We start from the raw sequence: 13,196 nt of genomic DNA on the forward strand, positions 1-13,196 counted from the left end.
GAGAAACAGTGCGCAACGTTCAAAAATGACAACAAAACCCTGAAGGCCCGACTGGAAATGCTCGAGTCGCATTCAAGACGCCAGAACATCCGAATATGTGGGATCCAGGAGGACACGGAGAAAGGGAAACCCACTGAATTTGTCTCGGAGCTGATACCGGCATTGCTGGGGAGTGAACACTTCAAAACGGCCATCCTGATCGACCGCGCACACAGAGCACAGGCAACGAAGCCGGCCAAGGGCGGGCCACCAAGGCCATTCATTGTAAGGCTGCACTATCCCCACACCAGGGACCTCATCCTCAAGCTGGCTAGTCAAAAGTTCCCCCTTAACTACAACGGAGCCAGGGTGTCTTTCTACCCAGATCTTACCTTGGAGGTGAGGAACCAACGGGAAAGAGTATGATGAGGTACGCAACAAATGCAGGGCGGCCAACATCCGATATGGATTCCTCTTCCCAGCCCGGTTTAAGGTGACAGTCGAGGGATCAACACGTACGTTTGACAACGCAAAAGAGGCAGATCTGTTCTTGACAAGCAAGCTCCCCGGCTGACGATACAGAACGGCTGTGCCAGCAGGCTAAATGGCCAAATACAGGCCAGGAATGTGTGTGAATTGAATTTCCGGCCTATGTCTTTTCGATCAGAAGATCAGAAATTGGGACTTATAGGATAGGTGAGATGTTGTGGCTAATATAGCATTGTTTGGCATGTCATGTTTTAGCGCCACTCACCCCCCTAACATGAGAGTTAAGTTAAGTGTTATTTAATATTAGTTTATATGCGGAGCATCTATAGACGACGAGTTAGTTCAAGCTTTATGTCTAGACACCCTAACGTTTGTGTGTTAGCCAAGGAGTGCTTCGTTTGGGGAAGTCACTCAGTAAAGGGACGGGAGGGGGGTTGGGGTCTGTGTTTTATGTTCACGTTTATTAGTACAGGTGGCATGACAAGCTCCGCGGCGGGACGTTTTCTTCTGGGTTTTGTATGACAGCAGCAATTTGCTTTAAAATAAGAAATGCCACATAGTGACCGAGCACAGAGTAGACCAGGTGGAATAAAGATAGTCAGCTGGAACTGTAATGGATTAGGGCATGTCGTGAAACGAGCTAAGGTTTTTTCTCATCTTAAATCACTGGGTGCTGACATAGTGCTTCTTCAAGAAACTCATATTAAACGCCCCGCGCAGGCCAAGCTACGAGTCGGCTGGATCGGTCAGATATACCAGTCTAACTTTGATGCAAAAGTGAGAGGGGTAGCAATCCTGATAAGGAAAAACATTCCTTTTGTTTACTCAACCTCGATTTCAGATCCTAATGGTCGGTATATTATTGTGGCTGGTACACTGAATTCAAAACCAATAACCTTGGTCAATTTATATGGACCCAACTTCGATGATCCATTATTTTTTCAAAGGGTATTTAAGGCCATACCAAATATCTCAGATACAAGTGTTATTGTTGGAGGTGACTTTAACTGTACGTTAGACCCTCTTTTAGATAAACAGCTATCAAGGTCACTTCAACAATCAAATGCCAGTGTCTGTCTAAATACATTGATGACAAACCTTAACATTGTCGATATTTGGAGACTGACGCACCCAACAGACAGGGATTATTCTTTCTTCTCATCAGTTCATAAATCATATTCCAGAATTGACTATTTTTTGTTGGACTCCAAACTAATCTCAGCAGCTGAGTCGGTTACCTATCACCCCATTCTAATTACGGACCACTCTCCTCTGTCCATGGTGCTGAAACTCGACAATATGTCGACAGGTCGGCGACCGTGGCGCTTAGACGCATACCTGTTGAAAGATGAGGCTTTTTGTCAGTATTTGGAGGAGCAGATTGCCTTTTTCCTCAGTACTAACGACACGGGGATGTTGACGACTCCACCCTTTGGGAATCTCTAAAGGCTGTGATTAGAGGTTACATTATTTCTTATACATCAGAGAGGAAGAAACGTGCCAATACTAGGCTGAGAGAAATTGAAAGAGAGTTAGGGGAACAGGAGAACGTTTTTAGGACAAATTCCTCGTATACAGTCCTTGAGAAGATCACAAAGTTAAAGTATGAATACAATACCATCCTTTCGAACGGGTGGGCTCTTTACTTGCTAGAACGCAACAAAGTTATTTTGAACTGGGGGACAAACCACATAAATTATTAGCAAGACAGCTAAGGCATGTACAAGCATCTAGAGCTATTCACAAAATAAAAGACAAGAAGGGTAAAATAGTAACAGATCCGCAGGACATTAATAAATGCTTTGCACAGTTTTACTCAGAGCTATACCAATCAAAATGCGATGCTACTGATCCACAAACTATGGGCAAGCTTTCTTGCTGATTGTGAACTTCCTAAACTAGACAGGGGGCAGCTGCCGCACTCGATGCAGGGATAACCTTAGATGAAATTAACACAGTGATAGCACAATTTCCAAACAGCAAGGCCCCTGGGCCCGATGGATATGTAATAGAATTCTATAAGAAGTACTGCGCTAGTCTATCTCCACTTATGCTGCGAATGTTTCCAACAATCCAAAGAAAATACCAAACTCCCGCAAACACTGTATGAGGCTACAATAGCCCTGATCTTGAAAAAAGATAGAGATTCCATGGAGATGTCGTCGTATCGCCCCGTGTCGTTACTCCCCATAGAAAACAAGGTGTTGACAAAGATATTGGCAAACCGATTGAAAAAATATATTTCCGACATCATACACCCTGACCAGACAGGTTTTATCCCGGGCCGACATATATACTACAATTTGAGACGCCTTTTCAACGTAATGTATCATGATCATAAAGTTGAGGCAGTGGTAATAGCTCTTGATGCAGAGAAGGCGTTTGATCAGATTGAGTGGAAGTATATGATGTCGGTTCTGGAGCATTTCGGATTTGGAAAGGAATTTATTAATTGGATAAGAATTATTTATGCACACCCAATGGCGTCCGTGGTGACCAATCAGGAAATGTCGCAGTCATTCCGCCTGTTCAAGGGGTGCCGACAGGGGTGCCCTATTTCGCCTGCTCTCTTCGCTATAGCCATGGAACCCCTTGCTACGCGCATTCGGGCATGTGCCGATATAGCTTCTGTTAAAATAAAAGACACACAGCACAAAATTTCCCTATATGCAGACGATGTTCTTTTGTTTTTGTCCAAGCCTAAAACGTCTATTCCACCATTACTTAACTTGATAAACACATTCGGCTCCTTCTCTGGCTACAAGATAAACTGGCAAAAAAGTGAGATGATGCCAATATCACGGCCTGTGGATATGCAATTTCTGCAATCTACCCCGCTTAGAACAGTGAGGGACAAGTTCACAAGCCTTGGCATTGTAGTGACAAGAGACCTTGACCAGCTATTGAAAGTGAATTGGGACATGAAAATATATCAGCTTAAACAAAATATAGAGTTCTGGAAAACTCTGCCTATTTCCTTGGTTGGTCGTATAAACGCTATTAAAATGGTTGTCCTACCCAGGTTTCTTTACCTCTTCCAATGTCTACCCAATTTCATACCACAAAGCTATTTTAAGAAACTGGATTCAATAGTAACTCCATTTTTATGGGATAACAAGGCAGCCAGAATTGCAAAGAAGCATTTATGCAAGTACAAGATAGAGGGGGGCTTTGGCCTTCCTCACTTCAAACTGTATTATTGGGCTGCTAATCTGAACATTGTGTCTTTCTGGAGGGAAAGTTTACCTGAGATGAGACGGAAGGATATGCCTTCATGGCTTTTGATTGAGCAGGCCTCCTGTCAACGTTCCTCACTCCCTGCACTTGTTAATAGCCCATCATATGTGAAAAAAGCCACTTATGACTCCAATCCAGTCATTTGTCATACTCTTAGGATCTGGAAACAGATTAGGGATTTTCTTAACATACCCACTGTGTACATAGACAGCCCGATTAGCCGGAATCATGCTTTCCACCCTGCAATGGATGATGTGGTGTTTTCACAGTGGAGGGAGAAGGGGCTCACAACAATTGGTAATCTATACATAGATGGTCAGTTAGCTTCATTTCAACAACTACAGGCAAAGTTCAACATGCCAACAACACATTTTTTTCAGATACCTCCAAATCAGGAATTTCTTAAGGACACACATCCCACAGTATGGCATGAAGCCAAATAGTCCTACATTAGATAGCTTGATCCTTGTCAAACCCCATTCAAAAGGGTCGGTCTCCAGACTGTATGATGTGCTACAGGCCCACATAGAGGTATCCACAGACACCATTAAAAGGGCTTGGGAACAAGAACTTGGTTCAGAAATCTCAAATGAGGACTGGATAGAAGCTCTCAGGAATATAAACCACAGTTCAGTGAATGCCAGACACAACCTTGTACAGTTTAAGGTGATACACAGGTTACACTACTCAAAAGTAAAACTGCATAAAATATTCCCGGACACCTCACCACTGTGTGAGAGGTGCAAGCAGGAGGAGGGGACGTTGTCCCACTTATTCTGGACATGCCCTAAATTACAGGCTTACTGGGCTCTCATTTTTGATTACTTATCTAAGGCCTTTGATAGAGTTCTAGCCCCAGACCCATTGATCGCTCTGTTTGGTACAGTTGATGGGAATAACCAGGAGGGGAAAGCTGTCTCTCTTTGTACTCTATTAGCCAAAAGGCTCATATTGCAATTTTGGAAATTGGAGACTGTACCTACCTTTGAAATGTGGTTACGGGATTTAGGGAATGTAATCCATATGGAAAAGATTCGATACAACACCTCCAATAGAAGTCCATTGTTTTACAAAATATGGCAGCCGATACTGGATAAATGGTCTAGTCCCGCTTCATAACTGGGCTGACGATCTGCTGCTACTCTGTGCTGTACTCCACTCAATATTTATTTTTGGCTGAACTACACTGCTTGTAATGACTATATGCTGTCTTCTTATACACGTACCACCTAATAGGATTTTGTTTTATTTTGTGTATGTGTGAGTTAACTTTTGTTTTGTCCTCTAAACTGGCCATCCCATCCAACAGTACAATGAATGTCATTGTTTGTATTGCTGTCTCTTTTACTTTATTTTTATTGGAAAATAATAAACATATTATAAAAATAAAAAAAATAATGCACCCCTCGTTCATGGCATACAGACTGCTCCTTCTCCTGCTCCGCCTGTTTTTCCTGCTCCTCCAGCCCAGATCAGAGAGCCTTTTGTTCCTGCTCCAGAGCGCTATGACGGGAACATGGGAACCTGTGGTGATTTTTTGACTCAATGCTCGTTAGTGTTTGAACAACAGCCCCTCACCTACGCCTCAGAAAGAGCCCGTATTGCCTACCTTATCAACTCTACTAGTGGTTCCGCTCGTTCTTGGGGATCCGCGGTCTGGGAGAGTCAGTCGGACATTTGCAACGCTTACGTTGCCTTCACCACTGAGATGAGGAAGGTTTTCGACCACCCCGTACGGGGCAAGGAGGCTGCTAAACGGTTGTTTTCTCTTCGGCAGGGGTCTCGCAGTGTGGGGGAGATGGCAGTGGAGTTTCGGACCTTAGCGGCAGTGAGTGGTTGGAATGACGAGGCATTACAAGGAGTGTTCATTAATGCTTTGTCTGAGACTTTGAAATATGAATTGGTGTCATATGATGAATCGCCTACGCTGGATAATCTTATTTCACTCACCATCAGGTTGGATAATCGGATTCGGGAGCGTCGCCGTGAGAGGAGTGTTAGTTCCAAGCAACCTGTCTGTCGTCAACCAACTCCTCCCCGCCTCTTCCCTACGGAGAAGGCCGAGTCTTCCCGAGTCAATACTAGGAGCACTGAACCCGAAGCCATGGAGGTGGGTCGGGCACGGTTGTCCTCAGAGGAGCGTGCACGTCGTATTCAGGCTCGTGTCTGCCTGTATTGTGGAGAAGCTGGTCATTTCGTTCCTTCCTGCCCAGTTCGTCCGGGAAAAGGGCCGGCTCATCATTAATGGGAGAAGTTTTGGTGAGCCGAGCAGCGGATTCTTCCTCTTCTCCCCGCATTCTGCTCCAGGCATCCCTCCAGTGGCAGTCCCAGAATTTCCCTGTTAGTGCGCTGGTTGACTCTGGTGCCGATGAAAGCTTTTTGGATCGAGAGTTGGCTCAACAAATGGATTTAGAGACTGTTCTTATGGACCGTCCGCTGCAGGCTAAGGGTCTAAATGGACAATTGTTGACCCGTATTACTCATCAGACTGTCCCTGTTTGTCTCAGAGTGTCGGGTAATCATCAGGAGAACATTCAATTTCACATAATTGACTGCCCACAGACCCCCTGGTCCTTGGTATCCCCCTGGCTCATAAGACACAATCCACACATTGATTGGGTGACAGGTAGAATTGTTTCATGGAGCACATTTTGTCATGTGAACTGTTTGTGTTCTGCTCAGACCCCTGCCAGCACTGTGCCTCAACCTCCACTGGAGTCCATGGATCTCTCTGCTGTCCCTGACGTGTATCATGACCTGGCATCCGTTTTCTGCAAACACAGAGCTACTTCTCTTCCTCCTCACCGGCCATACGACTGCGCCATTGACCTCCAGCCAGGAGCCCCGCTCCCTAACAGTCGCCTGTACAATCTCTCCCGCCCGGAGACGGAGGCTATGGAGAACTACATTCGGGACTCCTTGGCGGCAGGTATTATTCGTCCTTCCTCGTCACCTGTAGGAGCGGGATTCTTTTTTGTTGGAAAGAAGGATAAGACCCTCAGACCCTGTATTGATTTCCGTGGACTTAACAACATCACCATTAAGAACAAATATTCTCTGCCTTTAATTAATTCTGCTTTTCCCCTCCTTCATGGTGCAACCATCTTTACGAAACTGGATCTACGAAATGCGTATCACCTGGTGCGCATTCGTAAAGGCGATGAATGGAAGACTGCCTTCAACACACCCTTGGGACATTTTGAGTATCTGGTTATGCCTTTTGGTTTGTCTAATGCCCCTGCTGTTTTTCAGGCACTGGTGAATGATGTCCTTCGGGACATGTTGAATCGTTTTGTTTTTGTCTATCTGGATGATATCTTGATTTACTCGAAGTCCTCCCAGGAACATGAACTGCATGTGCGCCAGGTGTTGCAAAGGTTGTTGGAGAACAAACTATTTGTGAAGATGGAGAAATGTGAATTTCATGTGTCTGAAACCTCTTTTTTTGGTTACATAATAGCTCAGGGGGAGTTGCGGATGGACCCAGCTAAGATCTCTGCTGTCACGGACTGGCCAGCCCCCTCCACCCGCAAACAACTTCAACGATTCTTGGGGTTTGCGAACTTCTACAGGAGGTTCATCAAGGACTACAGCCGCATTGCTGCGCCACTCACCGCTCTCACCTCCATCTCACTACCGTTCGCTTGGAATGAAGGGGCCGAATCAGCGTTCGAAGAGCTGAAACATCGCTTCGCCTCGGCTCCCATTCTGATGCAGCCTGACCCCGACCGCCAGTTTGTCGTGGAGGTGGACGCTTCCGACACTGGGGTAGGTGCGGTGATGTCACAACGTTCACCTGAAGATAACAAACTGCATCCCTGTGCTTTTCTTTCACGAAAACTTTCTCAGGCAGAGAGGAATTATGATGTTGGCAATCGTGAACTGCTCGCCGTTAAGCTGGCTCTCGAGGAGTGGCGGCATTGGTTGGAGGGGGCGGAACAACCCTTCATCGTTTGGACGGATCATAAAAATCTGGCATACATCCAGTCAGCGAAGCAGCTCAATCCCCGTCAAGCCAGGTGGGCACTATTTTTTGGTAGATTCAATTTTTCCCTGTCTTACCGTCCTGGGTCACGCAACGTCAAGCCTGACGCCCTGTCTCGTGTACATTCTGCTGTTGATACTGGTAGTAACTCTGAACCCATCTTGCCTCCTACCTGCAGTATTGCTGCCATTACATGTGACATCGAAGGGATTGTTAGACAGGCTCAACATCATCAAGCTGACCCTGGGAGCGGTCCTCCTAACCGGTTGTTTGTCCCTGAGTCTGTTCGCTCCCAGGTACTTCAGTGGGCTCACTCGTCTCCCCTTACCTGTCACCCTGGAGTTACTCGGACCCTTGACTTTTTGCGACGGAAGTTCTGGTGGCCCAGGATGGAGGCGGACACACAAGCCTTCATTGCTGCTTGTACGGTATGTGCACGAAGTAAGAACTCCACCCAGGCCAGTGCTGGTCATCTACGACCTCTGCCAATACCCAGCCGGCCCTGGTCCCACATTGCATTGGATTTTGTCACTGGACTTCCCCCCTCAACTGGAAAGACTGTCATTCTTACTGTAGTTGATCGTTTTTCTAAGTTTGCTCATTTTTTGGCCCTACCTAAACTGCCCACTGCCAGAGAAACTGCTGATATTTTGGTGGAACATGTGTTCCGCTCTCATGGTCTACCCACTGATATTGTCTCTGACAGGGGTCCCCAGTTTGTCTCCCAGGTATGGAAAGCTTTCTGTAAGGCTTTGGGCATCACATTCAGCCTGTCCTCTGGATATCACCCCCAGACCAACGGGCAAGCCGAGAGAGCGAACCAGGAGATGGAGACCGCTCTCCGCTGTGTCACAGGGTCTAACCCTGGGTCATGGAGCTCCATGCTCCCCTGGGTGGAATATGCTCATAACACCTTGACTAACGCTTCCTCTGGTTTGTCTCCCTTTCTGTGCGCTCTTGGTTACCAACCTCCCCTGTTCCCTTCTCAAGAGAGGGAACTGGCGGTACCCTCGGTGCAGTCACACATGCGCCGCTGCTTCAAGGTCTGGATGAAGGCCAGGGTAGCTCTGTCCTGAGCTTCGGCGTACATGCAGAGGCAAGCCAACCGTCACCGGTCCCAGGCTCCCGGTTACTCTCCTGGTCAAGAGGTATGGCTTAAGTCACGTGATCTTCCATTGAAAGTGGAATCTAAGAAGATGGCACCGCGTTTTATAGGACCGTTCAAGATACTGTCTATTGTTAACCCCTGCGCGGTTAAACTACAGCTTCCTGCCTCCCTACGGGTTCATTCCACTTTTCATGTGTCCCAGATCAAGCCTGTGTCTGTTATCCCTCTGTGCCCGCCCTCTCGTCCCCCTCCTCCGCCCAGGATCGTGGGTGGGGGTCCTGTCTACACTGTCCGGCGACTTCTGGATGTTCACCGCCGGGGCAGTGGGTTCCAGTACCTGGTGCATTGGGAGGGTTATGGTCCTGAGGAACGTTCCTGGGTTCCCAGGAGCTTCATTGTGGATCCTGCTCTGGTCCGTGAGTTTCATAGGTTACATCCTGATAAACCCTGTCGGCCGCCGGGTGGCGTCCGTAGAGGGGGGGGTACTGTTAGGCCTACTGCTGCTAGGTAGCTCTCTCTCTGCTCTCCCCCTCCCCTCTGTCTGTTCTTGATTGCAGGAGTGAAGTCTGGTGTGCGGGAGTCAGGGTTCCAGCTGCAGCTCATTCACCATAATCACCTCAGCCTTTAAGACCCGGTCAAACTTGCCACTCATTGTCAGATCATAGTCAAGACAACCATGTTAGTCTCGCTGCTGATTCCACCTGCTTGTTTTCGCTCTTTGTGTTTTTGGCCTGTTCTATTACATTTCTCCTGTGCCACAGATTATTGGAACCTGACTCCTGCCTCCGCTTCACTCCTGCCACCACCATTCCGTTTACCACTACTGGACTTCCCTTTTGGACTCCCCCCGGACACTAGGACGTTACGGTACCACTCCTGCTCAGAACCTGGATCTGTTACCCTCCCTGTAGACCTGGACTTGCTCTTCCCCCTATATTTGGAAACCTGGACAATTTTACTTTGCAATAAACCTGTTAAACCTTCTCTGGCTCGGTGTAGTTGTCTGCATTTGGGTTCATATCCAGTTAAATCATGACAAGTCCATCATTACTTTAAGACATGAAGGTCAGTCAATCTGGAAGATTTCAAGAACTTTGAAAGTTTCTTCAAGTGCAGTCGCAAAAACCATCAAGCGCAATGATGAAACTGGCTCTCATGAGGACCGCCACATGAAAGAAAGACCCAGAGTTACCTCTGCTGCAGAGGATAAGTTCATTAGAGTTAACTGCACCTCAGAAATTGCAGCCCAAATAAATGCTTCACAGAGTTCAAGTAACAGACACATCTCAACATCAACTGTTCAGAGGAGACTGTGTGAATCAGGCCTTCATGGTCGAATTGCTGCAAAGAAACCACTACTAAAGGACACCAATAAGAAGAATTGACTTGCTTGGGTCAAAAAACACGAGCAATGGACATTAGACCGGTGGAAATCTGTCCTTTGGTCTGATGAGACAAATTTTGAGATGTTTGGTTCCAACTGCCGTGTCTTTGTGAGACGCAGAGTAGGTGAACGGATGATCTCCGCATGTGTGGTTCCCACCGTGAAGCATGGAGGAGGAGGTGTGATGGTGTGTGGGTGCTTTGCTGGTGACACTGTCTGTGATTTATTTAGAATTCAAGGCACACTTAACCAGCATGGCTACCACAGCATTCTGCAGCGATACGCCATCCCATCAGGTTTGTGCTTAGTGGGACTATCATTTGTTTTTCAACAGGACAATGACCCAAAACACACCTCCAGACTGTGTAAGGGCTATTTGACCAAGGAGAGTGATGGAGTGCTGCATCAGATGACCAGGGGCCTCATGTACAAAGACTTGCGTTGAATTCATACTAAAACATTGCGTACGGACAAAGCCATAAATGTGCGTACGCACCAAAAAAATCTGATGTATGAATCTCTGCGTACGCAGCATTCCACATACATTCTCTTTGAACATCCCAATCAACGCGAAATTGAGCGCACATGCACGAGCACCACACCACACCCTGTCTCCTCCCTCAATTAAATCAATTTAAATATGGTAATTAGTCCAATTTGGCAAAAGAAACCTGCAAGAACATGGCTAAAGCAAGCAAGAAACGAAATTTCACTGAAAACGAATTAGAGGTGCTACTATCAGAGGTAGAAACAAGAAAAAATATTTTATTTGGAAATCTGTCCTCTGGAATTAATAACAAAAGAAAGAAAAAAAAGTGGGCGAGTTTGTCTGATGCCGTCAACGCGGTGGGATCTGAGAGTCGCACCGTAAATGAACTGAAGAAGAAATGGTCAGACATAAAGGTGGAAGTTAAGCGGAGAACTGCTGCGCACCGACAAAGTGTGGGCAGAACAGGCGGTGGTACAGGGACCGATGAACTTGCACCCTTTGATCAGAGAGTTGCCTCTATTGTAGGAGACACGTTAATCTCTGGAATCGTATCCGCTGATGTAGGAGACTCGGATATACTACAGGACTGCCAGCAAGGTGACTCAGATTTATTTCCTTAACTTTGATATACATAGCCAGCCACCGTTTAATTTTTTAAATGCATGCAATATAGCAAAAGGTACACCAGAGATTTCACGTATCCACTGCTTTTATTGCAAATGCGTGTACCCATTAATAAGGAACAGACTCAAATTACTGTTAAGATGTGCCTGTGTTTAATTGGACTTAGGAACCGCAGGAACGTCCACTGGCACGCACTCAGAGTCCGCACCACCTGAGCAGCCAGAGCCCATTCAGTCCAGCGTCTCCCGTGTCTCTAATGTTCCCCCAGTGCTGAAGCCCGTCCATCTGGCCGTGTCTTGACGCATGCTGTTCTGGAGTCACAACAACAAATTGTTAGGGCCATTGAAGAAATGAACAGTCACCTTAAAAATGTCACTGACGCACTCACAGAAATAAGCCATTCATTAAAAGAATTGGTCAAAAAATGAACTTTGTGTCTGAGTACCATTTATATTGTCGCAATTACACGTTGACGGGCCTGAATGGCTTGTTGATTGTGCTGCACATATACTGGTCCTGGGTCAGGGTCATCTGGCGGTGCCCCCACCTCACCAAGGGGTATGCCATGCCTGTGCGCGACATTGTGCAGCACTCCACAGGCCAGTATGATGCGGCAAACCTTGTCAGGGCGGTATAACAGCATCCCCCGGTCCTGTCAAGGCAGCGCCACCGACATTTCAGCTGCCCAATCGCCCGCTCCACAACTGACCGAGTGCGGGAATGGGCATCATTGTATCTGCGCTCTCGGTCAGTTTGTGGGTTGGTGAGGGGGGTTAACAGCCACGTCTTTAGTGGATAACCACTGTCTCCTGATGGGCAGTAATAATAATTACAGACACAAACATTTTACTTTTAGATAGAACCATACATTTAAATGCATAACTTACCAAGTAGCCACCCATCGCGCACCCTGCCAGCTTGGAGTCTCATCCCAACCATGCTGTTTGTAAGGATATATGAATCATGGGTTGACCCAGGCCACCTTGCCACAATATTTGTTAGGCGCATTTGTGCATCACATATAATCTGCACATTTATTGAATGGAAATGTTTCCGATTCACATATGCAAATTCGTCTTCAGATGGCGCCTTTATAGCAATATGTGTGCAGTCGATCGCTCCGATTACATTAGGAAAACCGGCTATCGCTGCAAATTGCGCTTTGATGTTTGGCTGGTCACCTGCATCGTATGGGAACGTTATATACCTGGTAGACAAGCGGATGATGCCGTCCCATACAGGTGGCATTGCACGGCTCAAACACGACTGGCTTATTCCTGAGCGGTCTGCCAGTTCTCTTTGGAAAGAACCGGTTGCTAGGAAACCAAGTGTAGTAAGCACCTGTAAAGGAACGGGTAATGCGTGGCTCCTCACTGTCTCTCTTTCCAAATTCGGACCCAACTCAGCGCAGAGCTCCAAGAGTATAGCCCTTGGAAATCTGAAACGGCTGATGAGCCAGTCATCGTCGTGGGCCAGAAAATCACCGTGGTCCCTAAAAACTCGTTCTCTCCGGATTTGTCCATTGAAAATGTCTTCTAATAAAGCCAAAGCTGCCATTGCTAGACGGGTTGTATCAATTTTCACATCCTTTATATATGTTCTTACTTAATTGCATAATTAATAGAATATTCTAATAAGACTCGTGTGACAATAATATGGCAAATCATTTATCAATTACAAATTATAAGCAATATCTGGCAGGTGCGATAGAACAGTTCGTAGTGTAATGTTTGCCACTTCACTTTATTGCCTCTATGAGTCGCCAACGGACAAACATCACAAAAATGTACGTACGCCAGGCCTGAAGTTTACGTGGAAGAACGCACATTCTTACGTTAATTTCACTGTTAGTACATCTGACCGTGAACGTGAAAGCTGGCGTACGCCGTGTTTTCGTGCG

The 13,196-nt window shown here is 46.6% G+C and overlaps 1 protein-coding gene across 2 annotated transcripts; it reads right to left on the bottom strand.

Annotated features, from left to right (window-relative positions):
* Positions 1–11,557: 11,557 nt before the first annotated feature.
* Positions 11,558–13,196, bottom strand: LOC123483025 (putative nuclease HARBI1). 2 transcript variants are annotated; one of them, XM_045212422.1, is made up of 3 exons: positions 12,184–13,196; positions 11,742–12,105; positions 11,558–11,607 (listed from the first exon to the last, which is right to left on the bottom strand). In XM_045212422.1, exons 1-2 carry the CDS (start codon positions 12,851–12,853, stop codon positions 11,759–11,761), a joined length of 1,017 nt encoding a protein of 338 aa, XP_045068357.1. In that variant the 5' UTR covers positions 12,854–13,196; the 3' UTR covers positions 11,558–11,607; positions 11,742–11,758. The 2 variants fall into 2 exon arrangements, with proteins under 2 accessions (XP_045068357.1, XP_045068356.1); XM_045212421.1 differs by having other exon boundaries at positions 11,564–12,105.

Source organism: Coregonus clupeaformis, unplaced genomic scaffold (genome assembly GCF_020615455.1).
Source record: "Coregonus clupeaformis isolate EN_2021a unplaced genomic scaffold, ASM2061545v1 scaf0012, whole genome shotgun sequence".
Classification (NCBI taxonomy): domain Eukaryota; kingdom Metazoa; phylum Chordata; class Actinopteri; order Salmoniformes; family Salmonidae; genus Coregonus; species Coregonus clupeaformis.